Below are 22184 nucleotides of genomic sequence, written 5' to 3'. Positions count from 1 at the left end.
GACGATCGGCTGGTGAACGACGGGAAGCCAAACGAAAACTCTAGATCAGGTAGGCGTGCTTATTGAGTCTTTGGCTCTGAGCCCCTACTAGTTCTTGTTCATTTGTCAAACTGTTAATGTTCTAAGGCGCGCTTATTGAGTCTCTGGCTCTGAGCCCCTGGAAGATGTCTAAACACAATACCCGCCATCGAATGAAGTTAATCTCCGATTGTTGCTCTACATGTGCCGAGAAAATTCTGAAAAATGAAAGCTCTTGTGACTGCTTCTTTTGTGGACGTCGAATGCACCTAACAGAGAACTGCACAGGCCTAAGTGAAACGGCAATGAAAGGAGTCTTTGCCCTCGGTAAAAATGCCCTACTGCTTTGTAACGCTTGCGTTGAAGATAAACGCCAAGAAAAGATTGAATATGCACTTCAAGAGCACGCGACGGTAAAAGAGCACCAGGAAAACAAAATGAAAAACCTTGAGAGCGAAATGACTGACCTCAAGAAAGCTGTCTCTGAGATCAAGTCGTTCCTCACAAGCAAGCCCCAAATAGAAGCAGTCCCCACTGTTGTACCAACTCCAAAACCTGAAGCGCCACCGAAAACTGGCGCACGTCGAGGTCAATGCGGATATTGGAAATGTGATACGGCTGGAGCGGCACGAGGAGCTATCACACACACAACCGCCAAAACCAAGGCAGAAGCTCGACTTTGGAGCCTTTGCATATAAGAAAGCTAATTGGAACGAGATAAACGAGTTTATTGCTCAGCATCCTTTTCTTCCTTACTGTCTGAGCAACGTAGACTTGATGTTAGATCTTTGGTACATAACCAATGGCTTTATGAAATCCTCCAAGATTTCTTACCTATCATCACAAAACACAGATCTGAACTCGCGCCCTGGGTCAGTCATGGATCGTCTCACCTTATCAAAAAATTGAATACCCTTCAACTAAAGCGGCGCAACGGAAACCAACGCTCACAACTAAACTCAAAATCGAGCAGGTGCAAACGAATCTTGCTCTAGCACTTCAACACGACCAACAAGAGCATGAACTCCGACTCTTCCAAGATGGCAAGTTTACTGACATACAACGCTATCTCAAGTCTGTCACCAAGTCAAGTTCTGTGCCCGCCGAAATCATCCTGAATCACCGAACAGCTACTACTGACGTTGCTAAAGCCGAACTGTTTAACGACTACTTCCAGTCAGTGTTCACACAGATGCCTTACAGAGTCACAACAGACAACAAGAACGTTGTAATTCAGTTGAGCCACGTTTACTTCACCACCGAAGAAATCCAGAGCTCACTGCTGCAACTTGATGTAAACAAAGCCAAAGGACCAGACAGGATAGGGAATGCGCTCTTAAAAAACCTCCACAATTCATTGCCAAAATCGCTTTGTCTACTCTTCAATTTAATAGCTTGCAAAGCTCATTTCCCAACTAAATGGAAAGTAGCTGAAATTGTACCAATCTATAAAGATGGTGACAAACAGGACGCCTTTAACTACAGACCAATCAGCCTTCTGTCTGCAGTGTCGAAATTACTAGAAACGCTGATCTTCAACAAACTGATTCCAGTAGTCTACTCAACCTTAAATCCCGCACAGCATGGTTTTCGGCCTAAACGATCGACCACAACAAATCTAATAGAGTACTTGCATGAGATCTTCAGCTGCCTGGACTCCAACCCTTCCTACCTCACGACCTTTTATATCGATTTCCAGAAGGCATTCGACAAAGTCTCTCACGATCTACTTTTAGACAAACTATCGGCGCTTGGCATCGGAGGAAACTGCCTAAGCCTGCTTCGAAGCTATCTGTCAAATCGGAAACAAACAGTGCGAATAAATAGTACAACCCCAAAAGAACTTGATGTCTTTAGTGGCGTCCCCCAAGGTTCCATTCTAGGCCCGCTGTTCTTCCTAGTCTTCATAAACGATTTGCCGTCCTGTGTTATGTCAAAGGCTTTTGGCTATGCGGATGATTACAAAATTGTAGGGACCAATCCTGTGACGCTCAACATAGATGTCAGAAAACTGTAGAGGTGGTGCGATGATAATCTGATGTCAATGAACCTTACGAAAAGCAAGCTGCTGTGTATTAAAGGCTCTGCCCAAATATCTCTGCTCAATTATACCTTCGAAGCCACTCAATCGATTAAAGATTTGGGCCTCTTTGTTACTGACTCTTTAATCTGAACACTACACGCGAAGAAAAGAACTGAAAAAGCCTTGAACGCATTCCTTCTGCTAAAATGAAACCTTTGCAAGGCAAATTTTGCAACCAGGAAAAATGCATATGTTTGCTACGTCGTGCCAATTGTCAGCTATGGCGCGGCCTTGTGGAAACCATCAAAGGGCGATTTAACTTTACTTGAATGTGTTCAACGAAAAGCAATGGCCTGGATATTCAAGACCAGCAACAGCGTCCTCTCATACAAGGAAAAATTTCAGAAAATCAACATCTTGCCACTGTCTCTATATCAAGAACTTCATGTCGTGTTATTATTTGCAAAAATGTTATCGGGAAAATTTGATATAGACTGGCAAAGCCATGTCACTCTCGCTGAGGTGGGAATCCGGAGAGCCCAAGTCACTAGAAATTTTATCTGTAAGCAAATGGGGTTGCAGAAGAGTGATTCAGATTTTTGGTACCGAGCCTGTCACCTTGCAAATCTGTTCAATGATTATTTCAAATATGATATCCTCCTTGATCGAGAGCACAAGAGCAAACTCCTGGAACTCTACAATCGGTTCTTCATATCCCGCTACAACGAATCAGACCCTTGCACTTGGCGTCTCTTGTGTGGCTGCAATAACTGTAGAGACTTGAAGAAACTCATCTTTACGTAAATAACACAAAATTTTGAACAACTCAATAACCGGGTTTTATGCGAACCCGTGGATTACTTTATTCTAAATCCTTTGTTATTATTATCATTATGTTATTATAAATCAACTGAACAAGTGCACCTGGCGAATAATGTGCAAATGTTAAACATGCAACAACTGGAAAAAAGATAAACTGAAATAGACTTGACAAACACTGGGATTCACACCCCAGGGGCAATAACCCGAAGCTTGTACTACTACTACTACTATAAGAAATTGAATAATTCTGATAACATAACCATTTGCGTACATTTTTGGGTAAATCAAGGCAGAATTATTCTTAAATCTATGAAAAAAAATAATTGATGGAACATCAAATTTAATTGATCAGTAATTGCAATTATTGTAATAATTGATTTTTGTTTTGCCAATTAAATTAATTGATTGCTCCTCTTTTTGTCTAGCCAATTAATTGGAATTAATTTTTCAAAATCCCTGGCAGAGAATGCAGTAGTATATCGTGAGCAAGACAGGGGGGGTAAAAAGACGTACCTATGTATAAAGATTACGTATAGCCCATTTTCCCTCAAACCCAAAGACGTACCTCACAGCATGATACCCACGCTGTTCACATGAGGGGGATTAGACAGATAATCCCTTAATATTAAATTAGTAAGGTAATTTACCCCTTCCCATAAAAGACGTACCTCAAAGCATGACACCCAAGCTGTTCACACGAAAGGGATTAGCAATATAGTGCCTTAACAACAAATCAGTAAAGGCATTGACCCCCTACCACATTACACCTTAATAATGTAAATTTCCAAAGACGTACCTCACAGAATGACACCCAAGCAGTTCACATAAAGGGGATAAGCAAGATAGTGCCTTAACAAGGAATCAGTTTTAATATTAAGTTAGACAGTATGAATCATTTACAGTTATGTACGACTTACGTGATTTTCAAAACTGTGCCTCACAGCATGATATCCAAGCTGTTCATACGAAAGGGATTAGCAAAATAATCCTTTAATATTAAATCAGTAAGGTCATTGACCCGCTACCATATTACACTTTAATAATGCAAATTTCCAAAGACGTACCGCACAGCATGATACCCAAGCTGTTCACACGAAGGGGATTAGTAAGACAATAGTTTAATAATACTTAAGGATGACTCATTTACAGTTACGTACGACTTTTCAAAAATGTACCTCACAGTATGGTACCCAAGCTGTTCACACGAAAGGGATTAGCGAAATAATATCTCAATAAGAAATTAATTCGGATTACTCATACATTCAGCAATACTATTCATTATCTCAAAACAACTAATAAAAATCAGTTGATCAAAATTCAAGTTTAATTTATCTTTTTGTTTTCAGATAGATTTTGTTTCCGACTCCTTGTTGCCAGTTTCAAGTTGAACATTTAGTGTTGAAGCGGGTAAGCACAAAAAGTAAACTGATTGAAATCTTCTTTTGTTCCTGTTTTTAAACTGAACCATTTTAGCCGACCAAAATTTACCCCAATAGCAGATAACGCAACACTTCACTTCGCTGCTAAATCAGAACACAAACTGGTAAGTTTGCTTTTATTAAAACTGTTTTTGAGGATATAAGAATACATACCCAAGTACTGGTTAAAAACAACCATTAATGATCAAAAAATTTTCGACTCAAAACATCACAATTACACCATAGCACGTGACAATAACGTCATAGTGTTGTCATAATTACGCCATAAAAACTCCATTCTATCGTCACAATTACGTCATAGTGTCGTCACAATTACGTCATAGTGTCGTCATAATTACGTCATAGTAACTTCACAATTACGTCAGTGTCGTCACAATTACGTCATAGTTTCGCCATAATTACGTCATAATAACGTCACAATTACGTCATTCTGTCGTCACAATAACGTCAGTGTCGTCACAATTACGTCATAGTGTCGTCATAAATTCGTCACAATAACGTCATAATTACGTCATTCTGTCGTCACAATTACGTCATAATGTTGTCATCATGACGTCATATTTATGAAAGGATATTTCATGTTGGTTTCATTTTCATTTTTCTGATTGACATAATTGAGTGCAGTTGAGTATAATAATCATTAAAACTTCTGAAAAATATTTTATTTCATCGCAACTTTCATTTTAACAATTTTTTTTTCACTCCTCCTTTCTCACTTCTGATCTTACAATTTAGTTTATTTTCAGAGATGCCTCGAAAGTCGGACCAAAAAGAACTTTGCAGTTCTTGCGATAAGCTTATTTTGAAATCCAATATGAGAAGACATCAGAAGCTTCACGCAAAAAGATGTTTACAGTGCTCCCAGTCATTTCCTGACCAAGATAAATTGCAGAAACACATTGCTTCCGTACATGCACCGTCTCTGGTTATCAAAAAGAAGTTTTCTTGTAGCGGCTGTCCCTTATCCTTCTCCACTTATTATCAACTTCTGCATCACAAACGAAACAGTCACCAACGTTCAACTCCTAGCACCTACGAGGAAGTTGACTTATCTATCTATGGAGACTCTCCCGCTCTTCATAGTGAACTTCAAACGGTTCAACACTTTCTGAGAGACTCGGTTCTTGAATTGTCCAGAAAGAAAATTCACAACTTCAAAATAATGGAGATCAACCATGAAACAGTGATCGACAAATTGGATTGCATTTACAACGAGTTAACCAGTTCAGCCAAAATCAATATTTCGTTTGGATTCGTGCTGCAGAGTGTGCAAAATCCTGACGAATTTCGCTACTACTACGCAGCAGATAACAACCCCGTATTCCTAAATCCCATGGTTCTCTCTGATGACTCAGATCTCAGTTATATTAAATCAATGCTGAGACAAGATGAATTTTTACCAAATCTAATTAATCAACGTCCAGACACAAAGTGGAAATTTTATTGTGTTACAAATGTCACTTTCTTTGTATTTCTCCTCAGTGGTGTTCCGCTAGGATGCATAGAACAACCTATTCCGTCAGCCTTAGTCAAGAATCCAATAGTTAAATGTTTTGTATCTGACTGCGAAAACAAACCTTACCAAGACAATTTGTGTATGTTCCGTGCACTGGCCTATGAATTACATGGTAGCAATGAGCTACAACATAATACAATGGAATTGATGCGGATGTTTCTCTCAGCGACACGGAGAAATGACGAAACGTTTCAAGGAATACATGAAGACGATATTCCTGTTCTTGAGGCTATAGTTGACAGAAATATTCAGATTTACTCCATTTTTTTTGATGAAGAATCGGAAATGTTTGCTGAACTTACTCGTCGCTCCTCGATGAAACGTTCAAAGACAACTTCGTTACTGAGATATGAAAATCACATTTGTTGGACAGCAGACATCAACAAGTTCCTTAAAAAGTTCCGGTGCTACGTATGCGATCAGTTTTTCGACAGATCCTTCAACCTATTGCGGCACATGCAAAACTGCTCAGAAAACACGCAACACAAATATCCAACAGGAGCCTATCAGTTATCTGAAACTATTTTTGAACGTTTGGAAGATGTAAATATTAATGTTCCGCAAGAGCTGAGATTGTTTTCTCATCTTATCGTATTCGATTTTGAGTCAGTAACAGTCCCCGACAGTACACTCAAAAACACAGATTTGACTTCATGGATTGGAAAACATGTCCCCATTAGTGTGTCAATATCCTCGAATCTGCTCTCCGAACCAATTTTTATTTGCAACGAAGATCCACTTCAACTAATCCGTGATTTTGTATCCAGCTTGAGTAATATAGCGGAAAAGAGCACGCTTCTAATGAGGGAGAAACTCAATGATTTCGTACTGGTATTGGAAGAAAAATATTGGGCTCTTCGACAACTGGTTCCAGTGAAAGACAAGCAGGTACCCACCGGAGCGGAAGACTTATTTGAGAACGAAGCTGAACCCGAGGTGGAGGAAGACGAAGATCTTGAAATTAGGAGACTGAGAAGCGAGCTCAGGGTGATATCAACATTGAGACAAGATTTTGAAAATTATTACAGTACCATACCTGTTTTCGGATTCAACAGCTCTCGGTATGATTTAAACCTAATAAAAGAGTATCTTCTGCATCACCTCTTAATAGAAAAAAACGTTATTCCTAAAGTGATTCGAATGGGGAATAAATATATTGGCATGAATTTTCTTGGTCTACAGTTTCTGGACATTTTAAACTTCCTGGGAGGAGCGACAACTCTGGATAATTTCCTAAAAGCCTATGGAGCGAGTGAAGAGAAAGGTTTCTTCCCCTATGAATGGTTCGACAGTATTGAGAAGTTGAATGTATCCCAACTGCCACCCATTGACAGCTTTTGGAGCAAGTTGAAGAATCACAACGTTCTTTCAGTCGATTACGATAAGTTTGTGGAATTGAAAAACGGTGGAATGGAACAGGATGAAATTTTGAAGAAGTTGAGACTCAAGAAAGCTCCACAAAATGCCGAAGAAAATTACTTGGAGCTCCAAAATATATGGGAAAGAAAAGGTATGCAGACGTTTTGTGACTTCCTCATGTGGTACAATAACAAAGATGTCGAACCTACACTTGAGGCTATGAAGAAAATGATCAGTTTTTACCACTCAAGACAAGTAGACATGTTGAAGTTGGGCTACACTCTTCCCAACTTGGCAAACAGGTTCCTTCATTCGTCAACAGATGCAGCTTTTTTTCCGTTTTGTGAGAAGGATAAAGAATATGATAATTACATTCGAAAGTGGTTAACAGGGGGACCCTCAATTATCTTTACAAGGTATGCAAAAGTTGGTGAAACAAAAATTCGAGAGTCAGAAAACGTTTGCAAGTCCATCGTCGGAATAGATGCCAGTCAGTTGTACCCTTTTTCCATGACAAAAGAGATGCCAACAGGACCCTATACAAAGTGGGATTACAATGAAGAGACTGAAAAATTTCATCCAAACAGGAACTGGAGAAGCTACTTTGAACAGCAGGTCATGGACTACTTCCAACAGGTTCACCCCAATTGTAAAATACAAACCCAGTTCAGACACAAGAAACAAAAGAAGCTCGGTCCTTATTTAGTTGATGGGTTTTGTAACCATTGCAACACGGTTTTTGAAGCGATGGGTTGCTTCTTTCATTTTTGTCCGTGTCAAGAGGAAAAACCGCTTCTCTTCGAGGACATAGAAAGCGGATTGAAGCGAAGAGAACGTGACAATGAAAGAAGAGAGTACCTGAAGGGATTGGGGTTGAATGTTGAAGAGATCTGGGAGTGTCAATGGAAGAAGTGGAGGAGCGAAAACACAAATGGGTTTAAAGACTTTCTCAAGTCAAATTATCCCTTCCAACCAGCGATGAACAAGCACTCGCTCATTGAGAAAATTAAACGTGGAGAACTGTTTGGTGTCGTCGATTGTAGTCTTGAGGTTCCAGAGGAAATGTATCCTTACTTTGAAGACTTTCCTCCAATTTTCAAGAATTGTGAAGTGGGACGAGATGATATTGGGGACCATATGAAAGAGTTTGCAGAACGCAACAAATTACTATGCAGACCCAGAAAAATGCTCATTTCCAGTTTCAAGCTTGAACGAGGACCAGTTATTACACCACTTTTGTTATTTTATCTAGAAAAAGGTGTGATCCTAAAAGACGTCTTTTGGTTTCTTCAATACACTCCCCGACGCTGCTTTGAGACATTTGTTCAGAATGTTGTCGATGCCCGCCGCGAAGGAGACCAGAATAAGGAGTCAACAGTCGTTGCTGAGACAATGAAGCTGATTGGAAACAGTTCGTATGGATATCAGATCATGGACCGTAGTCGACATACAAATACCAAGTACGTGAAAGGATCAGAGGTGGACAAATTTATTAACAAAAGGTTTTTCAAGACTATGAATGAGCTACCAGAGCAGATATATGAGGTAGAAATGAGCAAGTCGCGTATCGATCATAAAGAGCCAATAATTGTAGGCTTCTTCATCCTCCAGTACGCCAAACTCACCATGTTACAACTTAAATACAACTTCTTAACCCCTTTCTGTGATAAGAACAAGTACGAACTTATTGAAATGGATACCGACAGTCTCTACATGGCCCTTAGTGAAGAAAAAATTGAAGACATCATTCGACCAGAAATGCGATCAGTGTGGTACTGGATGAGACAGAGCGACTGCAATGATAACTTTGCAGCAAACTCTAGCAGCAATTTCTTCCCACGAGAATGTTGCAGAAAACATGCTGCCTTTGACAAGAGAACTCCTGGACTTTTTAAGGAAGAATTTAGATGCTCTGAAATGATTGCTCTTTGTTCAAAGACGTATTGCTGTTACGATGAGGAAACAGACTCAGTTAAACTATCAAGTAAAGGACTCAACAAGAGCAACATTGAGGAGCCCCTAAACAAGTATAGAAAAGTTCTGTTCAATGAGGAGCGAGTTTATTCAACAAATCGTGGCTTCAGAGTTGTTGACAACAAGAAAATTTGTACCTATGAACTAAAGAAAGTGGGACTGTCATATTTTTATCCCAAGCGTAAAGTCTGTGAAGATGGTATTCACACTACTCCTTTGGATTTATAACTCGTTTTCTTTAGTTTTATATTTATATCGCCTCTGTTTTTAATTCACAGTTTTCCTACCAATATCTCTTTTTAACAAAAGCCGTTTTTTTGAAACAAATGAATTAGAAACAAATACACATACAATCAATTAAATACAAAATTTACAAACTTTTAAAGTTTTGAAAACCATTTGCATCATTTTACGAATTATTGTTTAAATATTTAAATTTTAGTAAAACAACATTTTTTAATGAAAAAAATAATTAAATTAAAAATTTTACATGAAAAAAACTCCAAATACTGAAAAATGTAAAAATAGAAAAATAAGAAACAACAAAGTTTACATTTTTTGTTAAAAACCTTATGTAAAAAACGACATTTTTGAAAAAAAAATTATTTTAGTAAAACGACATTTTTTAATAAAAAAATAATTATTTTGAAAATTTTACATTAAAAAACTTCAAAAACTGAAAAATGTAAAAATAGAAAAATAAAAATCAACAAAATTTACTTTTTTTTTAAGAAAACCTTATATGAAAAACGACATTTTTGAGAAAAAAATATTTTAGTAAAACGACACTTTTTAATGAAAAAATATAATTTAAAAATTTTGCAATGAAAAACTTCAAAAACTGAAAAATGTAAAAATAGAAAAACAAAAACAACAAAATTTACATTTTTTGTTAACTCTTATGTAAAAAACGACATTTTTGAAAAAAATTGTTTTAGTAAAACAATATTTTTTAATAAAAAACAATAAAAATGAAAATTTTACATTGGAAAAACTTCAAAAACTGAAAAATGGAAAAACAGAAAAATAAAAAACATTAAAGTTTACATTATTCGTTAAAAGCCTTATGTAGAAAACGAAATCTTTGATTAAAAACTATTTTAGTAAAACTTTTTCAAACAAAACAATTAAATTCAAAATTTTACATAAAAATACCCAATTCAATATATACCCAATTCACAATTTTACAATAAAATACCTAATTCAACATATACCCAATTCAAAAAGACCCATGATATTGAGTAATTAGCTTATGTCACAACAGCTGGATACCCGCTGTTTCTTTAATACCTACTAATACCCCTAGTTCCTTCTGGTGAACATATGACTCATTCTAACAAATTTGTTGTTAAGGCACTATCTTGCTAATCCCCTTCGTTTGAACAGCTTGGGTGTCATGCTTTGAGGCACGTTTTTGGAAATTTACATTATTAAACTGCAATATGGGAATAGGTAAATGACCTTACTAATTTAATATTAAGGGATTATCTTGCAAATCCCCCTCGTGTGAAAGGCTTGCGTGTCATGCCGTGAGGTACGACTTCGGAAACTTACATTATTAAAGTGTAATATGGTAAGGTGTAAAGGACCTTACTGATTCCTTGTTAAGGCACTATCTTGCTTATCCCCTTTATGTGAACTGCTTGGGTGTCATTCTGTGAGGTACGTCTTTGGAAATTTACCTTATTAAAGCGCAATATGGGAATGGGTAAATGACCTTACTAATTTAATATTTAGGGATTATCTTGCTAAACCCCCTCGCGTGAACAGCTTGGGTATCATGCTGTGAGGTACCTCTTTGGGATTTGAGGTAAAATGGGCTATACGTAATCTTTATACATTATCATTTTAATATTTTTTTAAATGTTTTTTGTTAAAAACTAATTTTTTAAGGCATTATCTTGCATTGTTTAACATAAAAAACAATGAAAAACGTACAATTTTTTATTACATAAAGTTTTAAGCAAACAAACGTGTGTATTGATTTTTTTATTTTCGGTTTGTTAGTTTTCGATGTTTTTAAGCTACTTTTTTTCAATAATTTTTTTTATAGTCGTTTTTTTTAAACACATGTTGATTCAAAATATCCTTTTTGGTCGACATAAGGTTTTCAACAAAAATTGTGTTTTTTAAATTTTTCTCCTTTTCAAATCTCCAGTTTTTGAAGTTTTCGAATGTTTTTTTAATTTAATTTTTAATGTTTCATTTTACTTTGACCTTTTAAACTGAAATTTCTTGGTTCCCAATTTCAAAAGAAATATCTTATTATTTTGAAAACTAGTCAATTTCTAGCATTATTATGCCATCATATAATCTGCAGCGAGCTAATCATATTCCAATGCGACCTTTCTCTGATTTAAAAAGTAGTAAAATAAAAACAATTAATTACAAAACGATCACAAATACAATTAGAAATTACAAATATTATACGTTATCAAAATGATCAAGAGTCCAAATTCCGAAAGCATAAGCTTTCTTCTCTGCACAGTGAAAGGTTTTTTCGTGTCGATACGGATAAGTGCTGCAATCCCAGTCAGTATCCAATTTGTTGAGAAGTTTGGAATTTTTGGACAACCAAGATCATCTAGATTCTCCACATCTTTACACAAGTAATTCGAGAGGAGATTACATTCCTCCAAACCTTTCGCAAAGTATTCTGTTGTAGGTGAACAATAATGGTGAATGATTGATGACAACTCAATATATTCCAGTTTTCCACTGCTCCAATTGATCCCATGTAAATTTTTAGTGTTCCACCTTGCTTGAAAAGTAGGTTGGTAGTCTTTGGGTGGCAGGAAACTGAATCCCAAAACAATTCCGTCCTTGAAAACACCCAACTCCTTAACAATTTTCCCCTCCAAGCACTCAATATCAAATACAACGAGAGACATTCCTTTTTCTAGATTACAATATCAAAAAATGATTAGCAGTCTTCTCTTTTGAAAAATTGAGGATGGAAAAGTTTAATAAGAACAAAAAAGATTGACCCAGTTAACCCATGAAACATGAGCTGGGAAAATTTGGTAACATGTAACAGTATCCTGAACCCTTCGGCAGAATCGTGCAGTACAGCAAGTAATCGAAAAACTTTCAATCTAGTAAAGAAAAAGTCAAGAAAGGAACTTGCTTAACCAATAAGTCCTCCATGAGGAAATTTTTGGTAATTTTATTCGGAATTTATATTTTTGTCCCATATTTTACAGGCTGATAAGAAAGAGTTTTTGCGTTTTTCATTTTCGGGAAACCATGAAAGTATGTTTCCGTAACAATTGAATATGTTGACAAGAATGAAACTACCAAAAGATATGACTGGAACTACTACTTTTGGTAGTTACTTTTAGTGAATTGAGCAAAAGATGAGATCTGGAAGCAGAAAATAAGAAAACCTGGATGAATAAGGGTAACTGAACAATGTAAGGGTAAAGAAACAAATGACTGAAATATCTTGACAATTAACCTCGATGTATCGAGCCAATGAAACTTAATTAAAACACAGAAGAATTGGGAACAAAAAACCTCGTAGCCGATAAGATCTTATAAAACATTTTGTTATGTCAATGAAAGTTGTGTAGAAAATGATTTAGTGTTTATGTCATTTCTGTTTTTAGTAAGGTCACGTGATGTTAGTAATGAGTTTTTCATTAGTCAAGTGATGGAGAGTATAGCGAGGAATACCAGCAAGCTAGATTGTACTAAGGTTGGTTCCGACAGACTTTAGTGAAGTGTTTTTAACAGCCGACGCTTCCTGTACCTCTTCCTTTGCATCTTGCCCAGTTTCCGTAGAAAAACACGACAAGGGAGCTGTCTTGTCAAATTTTTTCATGGCAAACTTGGGGTCAATTGCGTTTTCTTCTTCTCTACTTGCAATAAAACTCTGTCAGTGACACATTTTCTCACTCGTCACAATCCTTATCAGGTTTCTGCAAATTTTCAAAGTCGTCAGACAAACATCAGAGGAATTTAAGTTCTCTCTCCTGCTCAAAAAATCCGAGTAAATTTTTATAGATTGGTCGATAAGCAAACTCATAGTCACGAAAATGTCCACGGACGAATCTGCTTAGTTCCATGTTGTCTGAGACTTGTAAAGTTTTGTTTTCGATGTGGGTCACAAGAGTTCAATGACCCCATACAATACCTAGGTATCTGTAATTCGGTAATTGTGGTAATCATACGTCTTAGTTGACCTACAATTTGTTGAGCGGCTCCCTTGCAAGGATGAAATCACCTAATTGTCCGTATTTGCGAAGACAGTATGACGTGATTTTTGTGGTATTAGGACTTAATTGATACATTTACGACTAATTTGTAACGATAGTGAAAAATTCCTGATAAATTTGTGCTCATAAAACCTTTATCGATCACCTGAGAAGATTCGCTCTTACAAAAGAAGATGTCAAAAAATGGTGTTTGTAAGATCACTAAATAATTGGGTTGACAGAATGAATTTAAATAAATACAGATGATGGCAAGTTGTATAATTTTTGATATATTTTGGATAAATATTTGATAAAATTTTGTTATATTGCTTATAATTTGGGTGTTTTTCGACAATACTAAAGAAAATTGGGTAAAATTTGAGTATTTTTGACAAGATTCAGCTACTTTTGGTAAATATAAGTGGCAGGAATTGGACAGTTTTTAATAGAATTGTTTCGGTTTTGATAGGAATTAGGTTTTTTTTTTGGCAAAAATGTAGTTTTTTTTGATAAGAAATGGCTATTTTCAACCTGTATTGGTTAATTTCTTTTAAGGTTTTGGAAAGTGTTTGTCAGAATTGGGCATTTTTTTCAAGAATTGGGGATTTTATCAAGAATTGGGTATTTTGGCAAGAATTGGGCATTTTTAAGCAAGAATTTGATTTTTTTGGCAATAATTGGATAATTTTTGGCTTTTTTTGGCAGCAATTGGGTACTTTTTAGCAAGTTTTGTGTAGTTTTTAGACAGATTTGGGTATTTTTTTAGCATGAATTGGGTAATATTTTTGCATTTTTTGGGTATTTTTTTGATAAAATTGGGTATTTTTTGGCATGATTTGTGTGTTTTTCTCAAGAATTCGATATTTTTAGCAAGAATTGGGTATTTTTGGCAGAAATTGTGTGTTTTTAGGCAAGAATTGTGAATTTTTCGGCAATAATTGGATAATTTTTGATAACATCTGTCTAATTTTTGGTACTTTTTAGCAAGTTTTGGGTATTTTTTAGACAGAATTCGGTATTTTTGGCATGAAATGGGTGTTTTTCAAGAGTTGGGTATTTTTTAGCAAGAATTGGATATTTTTGGCAAGAATTGTATTTTTAAGCAAGAATTTGGTATTTTTTTGGTAATAATTGGATAATTTTTGGTAACAGTTGTCTATTTTTGGCAAGAATTCGGTACTTTTTAGCAAGTTTTGGGTAATTTTTAGACAGAATTGGGTATTTTTTTATCTACGCGGGATAATATTATTAAGGGATTATCTTACTAATCTACTTCGTGTCAACAGCTTGGGTATCATGCTGTGAGGTACACTTTGGAAAATCACGTAAACCGTACGTAGTGTGAATGAGTCACCCTATCTAATTTAATATTAAAACATTACCTAGCTTATCCCCTTTGTGTGAACAGCTTGGATATCATACTGTGAAGTGCGTCTTTGGCAATCGACATTAGTGAAGTATAATATGGGAATGGGTAATTGACTTTCTTATTTTGTTATTAAGGGATTATCTTGCTAATCCCCTTCGTGGGAAGAGCTTGGGTATCATGTTGTGATGTACGTCTTTTGAAATTGACATTAGTAAAGTGCAATATGGTAGGGGGTCAATGACCTTACTGATTCGTTGTTAAGGCACTATTTTGCTAATTCCCTTCGTGTGAACAGCTTGGGTGTCATGCTGTGAGGTACGTTATTGGAAATTTGCATTATTAAAGTGTAAAATGGTAGAGGGTCAATGACCTTACTGATTTGTTGTTAAGGCACTATTTTGCTAATCCCCTTCGTGTGAACAGCTTGGGTATCATGCTGTGAGGTACACTTTTGAAAATTTACATTATTAAAGTGTAAAATGGAAGGGGGTCAATGACCTTACTGATTTGTTGTTAAGGCACTCTTGCTAATCCCTTTAGTGTGAACAGCTTGGGTGTTATGCTGTGACGTACGTCTTTGTAAACTTAATTAGTAAACTGTAATATGGTAGTGGGTCAATGTCCTTACTAATTTGTTAAGGCACTGTCTTGCTAATCCCCTTCGTGTGAACAGCTTGGGTATCATGCTGTGAGGTACACTTTTGAAAATCACGTAAACCGTACGTAGTGTAAATGAGTCACCCTATCTAATTTAATATTAAAACATTACCTAACTAATCCCCTTTGAGAGAACAGATTGGGTGTCATGCTGTGAGGTACGTCTTTGGAAATTTACATTAGTAAACTGTAATATGGTAGGGGGTCAATGTCCTTACTAATTTGTTAAGGCACTGTCTTGCTAATCTCTTTAGTGTGAACAGCTTGGGTATCATGCTGTGAGGTACACTTTTGAAAATCACGTAAACCGTACGTAATGTAAATGAGTCACCCTATCTAATTTAATATTAAAACATTACCTAACTAATCCCCTTCGTGTGAACAGCTTGGGTATCATGCTGTGAGGTACACTTTTGAAAATCTAGTAAACCGTACGTAAGTGTAAATGAGTCACCCTATCTAATTTAATACTTAAACATTACCAAACTAATCCCCTTTGTGAGAACAGCTTGGGTGTTATGCTGTGAGGTACGTGTTTGAAAATTTACATTGTTAAAGTGCAATATGGGAATGAGTAAATGACCTAATTTAATATTAAGGGATTAACTTGCTAATCCCCCTCGTGTGAACAGCTTGTGTATCATGCTGTGAGGTACTTCCTTGGAATTTGAGCGAAAATGGGCTATACCTAATCTTAATACATAGGTACTTCCTTTTACCCCCCTCTGATCTGCTCACGATATACTACTGAATGCTTCAACATTCTCCTTTGAGGACTTACAACGAGATGAATTCCCGATTTTGATGTAAACGGCACTTAATCAAGTTTCATAACTCCGGAATAGATAAATAACTGCGTATGAAAACATGAGCTAAATTAATTTTAGATTTTCTCAGATCTGAGCTCTGAATAAGAACTGGTCCGATAATTCGTAATTTTGTTTCGTGACCCTAATTTATGAATAGGAAAAATGAGCGCCACTTTCCAAATAGCAGGAAAAATGAGGCTCAGAAGATTAGACGAAGATATAACAAAGAGAAGTTTACTGAGTAAAGGCGCCTGTGGATGCAAAAAGTGACTGAGGAAGCATAGTAAAATTTTCTATTAGTGTCTTGAGTATCTTCATATATGGTAATTTATTCATGTCAACATCAATTAAGCTCCCTTGTGAATCATCGTCGTTGCGTAAAGTAGGCGAGCATCTTGCGAAATTAGAGTAAGGACCAGAAAAGCGCTCATTTTCCAAAATAATACAATAGATCGACCTGAGCATCGAATAGACACTAAATGCCCTCGGGTTATAACAGTTTATCCCGTTTTCAGAGAGTAAATGTCAAAAGCATCATATGGAAAATGAATTAAGTGAAAAATAATTTAACACAAGCTTAAGGTCTTTATGAAATTAATTGGGTATTCGAAATTCAATTCATTCTTCTTAGCAAAGCAACACAACGACAACCAGGACTATAGCAGCAGCCCAGACACCGATTTGAGCTATTTTGATGAGCAGTATCTTCAGAAACTTTTCTAATGAGTCAAAGAATTAGCGACTATCAACATCAAGATGTCCAAGCTAAGAACGTAACAAAAGCGTCTAGAATTGAAACTGGCAACAATAACCAAAAACACAATGAGTTACGCAAACGTCAGCTGAAACAGTTGAACAAGAAACATTACGTCGATTATTACAATTATCACAGGAAAGGAAGAGAAGTCGAAAAACCCCGAGCGAAATCTTGAAAACGTCCTCAATGAATTCTTCAGTACAGAAGACAAAATGGCAAATGCTACCGTTTTCAACTAAAGGAAGAGATATCAAATCTTCAAAATAAACGCCGTCTTGCATACAATAAAGACCGAATGTCTCAACCGGCAAGAAAAGTACACTGAAACTTTCGAAGGTTCTCATCCTAAAATTCAAAATCGGCGTCAATTGAACCCAAATTGAGTCATTTGAAAACTCAATTTCAGCTTCAGCACAGCTGGGACCAGAAAGTCATGAAACAGGTCCTGTTGATTCAAGAAGTTACATACCTGTCCATTAAAGGACCACTGTGCCGTCGAATTATTCAATAAAATAAAACTACCGAGAACTAAAGGGTGAAAAAAATCCATTTCCAGTAGTTCCAATTGTCATTCTTTGACTTGTTAAAAAACAATTCATTCGAGTTACTTGTTTCAAGCAACACTTACAGAATCCGGCAAGGAGTTTTGTGCTGAATTTGAGAGAAAAAGAATTTATTGGTAGCCGAGTGAACGTAAGATTGCAAAGCGAATCAAACTATTAATACCCCCAGATCGAAATCAAATGAAAACTCTAAATCAGGAAAACGAGAATTTCAGTAAGGTTATTAATTCAAGTTTAACAAAGGAGCTGCATCAGCAATCATTTCATAGTACCCAAAAAGGAGATTAGACTTAGCCTGAAGAATTGTTTGTACCAAACAACACAGAATGTTTTTCAGAAAAAAAAAGAAAAACCTTCTAGAGACTCTCAGCCTAGCAATTTAGGAAAATAATGCAAACATGGAAAGTATCCAGAAACGTGTTCCATCTAAACAGAACAGGCTTGCTCCAACAGAAAAACACATCTGAGGCAATAGAAGAGCTAATGTTCTACTCATTTCCCCTCCCCCTCGAAATTTTAGAAAAATACAATCTTGTACACTTGACTCTTTGGGTTGACGAAACTCTTCATCTGCTTTGTCTTAGTCAACAGAAACAAACGTAAGAGCAAAAAAATTATTCTTGGAGACAGATAGAAAACTTTTCGGAATAATCCAAAACAGCTTCTGCAAGCATACCGTACCATAAGTTTGATGAGAGCGTCGGAGCAACAGAAATTGTGAAGCTTATTGGCAGAGGAAATAGAAGCTTTCACAAGAGTTTCATGCATTTGTGTTCAGAATTTCGTGCCTTCAAGTTCGCAATTTTGGCGTTCATAAATTTTACCTGTGTGCTCGCTTTTTTTGTGTGCATTTATTGTAAGATTTTTGCCTTTTGTTATCACTTTGCGCGTTCTGCAACCGTTCGTTCGTTTGTGTGTTTAAATCTTTGCATGTACGTCCAAATCCAAACCATTTTTTTCTCGCTAATTTTCCCCTTGACCTCACGCGTGTTCATCAGGGTTTTTTGATGAGACTGAATTGCGAACATGCAGAGGTTACCAGTCCACCCAGACTGATATTGCCGGTAATCAGACAAACTTGGGTTGCTGAAATGGTGTGTCAAACCTATTTTGGTCGCGCACTGGGGAATTTTTTTAAAATTTTGTAGGTGTTTTGGCCTGCAGCGAATACTGGTTTAAAGTGTTGTCAGAAAAATAATATACGATAACTTTATCTCATCAGGATGAGGTAGTATTTTGTGTTAAACGAAACCCCTTCAACTCAACATTACTTATCCATTGGCTAGGTCTGGTCTGCCTATCAGCTTAAGTCAGGTATGTTTCTCAAAACGTGTCTTTTCGGCGGCTCATTAATTTTCTCGGTGAAATGGCTGCTTTCTGTGGCTGGACCTCTTGGTTTCAATCAGACTCTCGGAACTGTTGAAAATGTTGTACTTACACCTTACAACCCTGGTCGAGGTCTTTTGGTGGATTTTTTAGGAAATGCGCTGAATTTTTGTAAGATAAGCAAAGATTGTGGCGAAAAAATTACCGCATTTCTCACGAAAATTCACCACGAAGTTCACCGCACTTTTGTGGCAAATTAAAGTAGGAATTGCTGTGAATGCAATGAATGCGGTAAAAAAAATAATTCAACGCATTTCTTTCGAAAATTCGCCACTAAATTCACTGCATTTCCTACAAATATTTACCGCACATGTTTTCCAACGGTTAATGAATCTGATGTAAAGTCACAAGAAATATCATAGAAGTAAGTGACAGTTGGTGCAGTGGAATAAGAAGTTGAAGACATGCAAGAGGTTGCATGTTTTCCAACGTTTAATGAATCTGATGTAAAGTCACAAGAAATATCATAGAAGTAATTGACAGTTGGTGCAGTGGAATAAGAAGATGAAGACATGCAAGAGGTGAAAGGTTCGAACCCGTTTACGGAAGTGTCAGTAATGTGTATATTGCTATCTCCCGACCATGGAGAAAAAAGTAATGAAATATTTCAAATTTTGCCATTTTTCGACTTTTGAAAAAAAAATAAAATTGTACTAATTTTCACATTTTTCCTTATTTTATTTAAAAAAATGAACTAACTGCCGTAGAATATATATTTACAATTACAATCTCTAATACCCTTATCATCAAATGGATCTATGGCTATTTTATGTTGCTCTTTTGTTTCCACATGATTTTTTTACTATCAATTGTTTAATTAGTTACATATTTACTCCTAAATTATATATAGCATTTTTATAATCTTCTATAGTTATTTGATATAATATTTGATTAATATTAGCTTTAGTTATTCCCTTTAACTTGTTCTCTTCTTTACCTTTACCTGTTGTATAACAATATGCTTTAGCTTTAAGGAAACAGGCTTCTACAATAGTGTCATTAGGTCATCTTTCATCTTAGCCAGTTCACTATTACTTAATATATTTTTTTGTCGTATTCGTCTCTTCATTAATACTACCACCAATAGGAACCTTAATATTATACCTTAATTATACTATCTGTATTTGTATAACGATAACTACATTCTAACAGCAAGAGATCATTAGCAATATTCTCGTCCATCACTTTATCTACCTCGTCTTTCAGTTACAATAACGAGCCGATTACTCTCGCACCGTTAATTCTGAATCTCGTTGGACGAGTCAGAATTTTAATTGACCGAGCTTTGTTAAATGCTAAGTACAAAAATCTTGGTGGTCATTTCACAAACTCAAGTCCTGCTTTCTCTTCTACAGAGCCCCTCACGTTTCACTGCCTTCTATATTCCTTTGTTCTCTCCGTACTGCTTTATGGCTCCAACATTTGGTGGGCCTAATTCTTTGATCACTCGAAAAATTTCATAAAAAGTGTCTAAGATGGGTGTTTGTAAAGCACCTAGCATCTTCTTGTTCAGTACATAACTTTACCTAATTGTTATCTCAATCAAAATACTATCGCGAGTGAAACTTTTGCTGACCTTTGCTGTTAAACTTACTGTGACTTAGTAAGATCCGTTATTTGCTGTTCAATAAATGATTTCTTCATATTTATATTGTGTTTAACCTACTGTTTGTAATTTTTTTGATTAATCTCAAGCAAAGCTCTTGAGTGATTATGTTAGTCCGGCTTGTCTTTTTGCTATATTTTATTCCTTCAATTTTTTGTCTGATCGCTTGACTTGTTGTCCTCAAAAACGAGATAAACAGGTAAAGCCTGGAGGGCATCAAGTTTGCTTAGAGCCTTACGGCTCACTAGTCTCTAATTATGTGATCCACAGAAGCTTTTTGAGAAACATAAATTTGTATTTACGGTTTTACGGGCGGTTCTTAACCTCTATTTAGCCCACTATTTAACCCCCCTCCGCCTCATACTACCCGTAACCCCAACAGAGTTACCACCCCCCCCCCCTATTGTCATCCCACCCAACCCCCTCAATTAAGCTAAAATATGCTAAAACCCCCTAAGCTGTAGGTAGCTACCAACTAAGCCAACAGCTCGTCAGTTGTTTATGAGCTATTTGCCCAACGTTAGAGGGTTATGTATATATGATTATTTATCATTCTAAAATAAATGTTTTCATGGGACAATTGGCTTCCAGCAAGAAAAGCGTTAATTGTACGTTAGGTGTTAATTTAGTTTTTAGAAAAAATGGTTTCCTGAGATAAATGCAGTCCAGTTGCTTCTGCTTCTCCGTGTTGCATTCACAGATCTCAATTTCACATCCCCCAATTACGGCCTTGTCAAACCGTCTGCTTAGAAAAGCAAATAGTTTTCACAAAACTTTTTTTTAATATGAAGGAGATCATTCTGGAACGCAGAATTGAAGAATTGGTTCTATAATTAATGGGAGTTTTTTTGATCACGTTCTTTGAATTATGGCAATGTTTAGAATTTTGAAATACGCGTGTATTCAGTTTTTCAGCGAATATTGGTTTTTGTCAATTTAAGTAGTTTATGGGTGAAAACCTAAGGATGAGTACTTTTTAGCAACAAGATTTTCGAAACTGACAACCCAGTTTTTCTAATTCGTTTCTGTACATAAGAATTATATGTAGTCTAAACAGACTTTTTCTCACATGGTTATTGTTTGTTTACTTGCCAATCAGGGACGACCGAAATTGTTGTTCTTCCGAACAAATTTCCGTTGCTGCTTTGTTTTTGTTGTGACTTCTTTATATATGACCATTATATTTGTCCATGCCGCATCGAGTATGTATTAAATTTTACAGGATTTTGGTCCAAAGCCAAATTTCAAGAAGAAGAAACTGCGACTGGAATCCTTCACTGGTCTACCCTCGTTCTCAGAGAAATTGCTTCCTAAGCTGAAGGTTGAAGCTAACGGTGTTTTGGACGATTTCGAAGCTGTTGAGCAGTGCCACCTAGATTACGATCCCATTCGGGGATCTCACATTGACATGCACTATGATGATTTCTGGCTTTGGGGAGATCGATTGGTGACTGTGAATCTGCTGAGTGACTCAATCATATCACTCACTCACCCGCAATTGCCATATACCGTAAGTTCAAAAACTTTCCATAATTGGCGTCAATTACCTTTTTATTGCTTATTTACTCAATTATATCACTTGCCACATTGCCGTCAATTTTTTATTGCTCTCGAACGATGTTTGAAACAAATGTACAATGAACGATGTACAAATGTGTGTCTTTTTATGCAAAATTTTTACCTGATCGTT

The 22184-nt window shown here is 36.2% G+C and overlaps 1 protein-coding gene across 1 annotated transcript in view; it reads left to right on the top strand.

Moving 5' to 3' along the window:
* The window catches only part of LOC142341630 (alpha-ketoglutarate-dependent dioxygenase alkB homolog 4-like), a 37666-nt gene that overhangs the window by 1642 nt on the left and 13840 nt on the right, over nt 1-22184 (top strand). The window contains exon 3 of the mRNA XM_075392732.1: nt 21717-22004. Coding sequence (XP_075248847.1) covers nt 21717-22004 — 288 coding nt within the window. The remainder of the gene's footprint in view (nt 1-21716; nt 22005-22184) is intronic.

Source organism: Convolutriloba macropyga, chromosome 6, assembly GCF_964194025.1.
Source record: "Convolutriloba macropyga chromosome 6, txConMacr16.3, whole genome shotgun sequence".
Lineage (NCBI taxonomy): Eukaryota > Metazoa > Xenacoelomorpha > Acoela > Convolutidae > Convolutriloba > Convolutriloba macropyga.
This window is presented reverse-complemented; position numbering and strand designations above follow the sequence as displayed.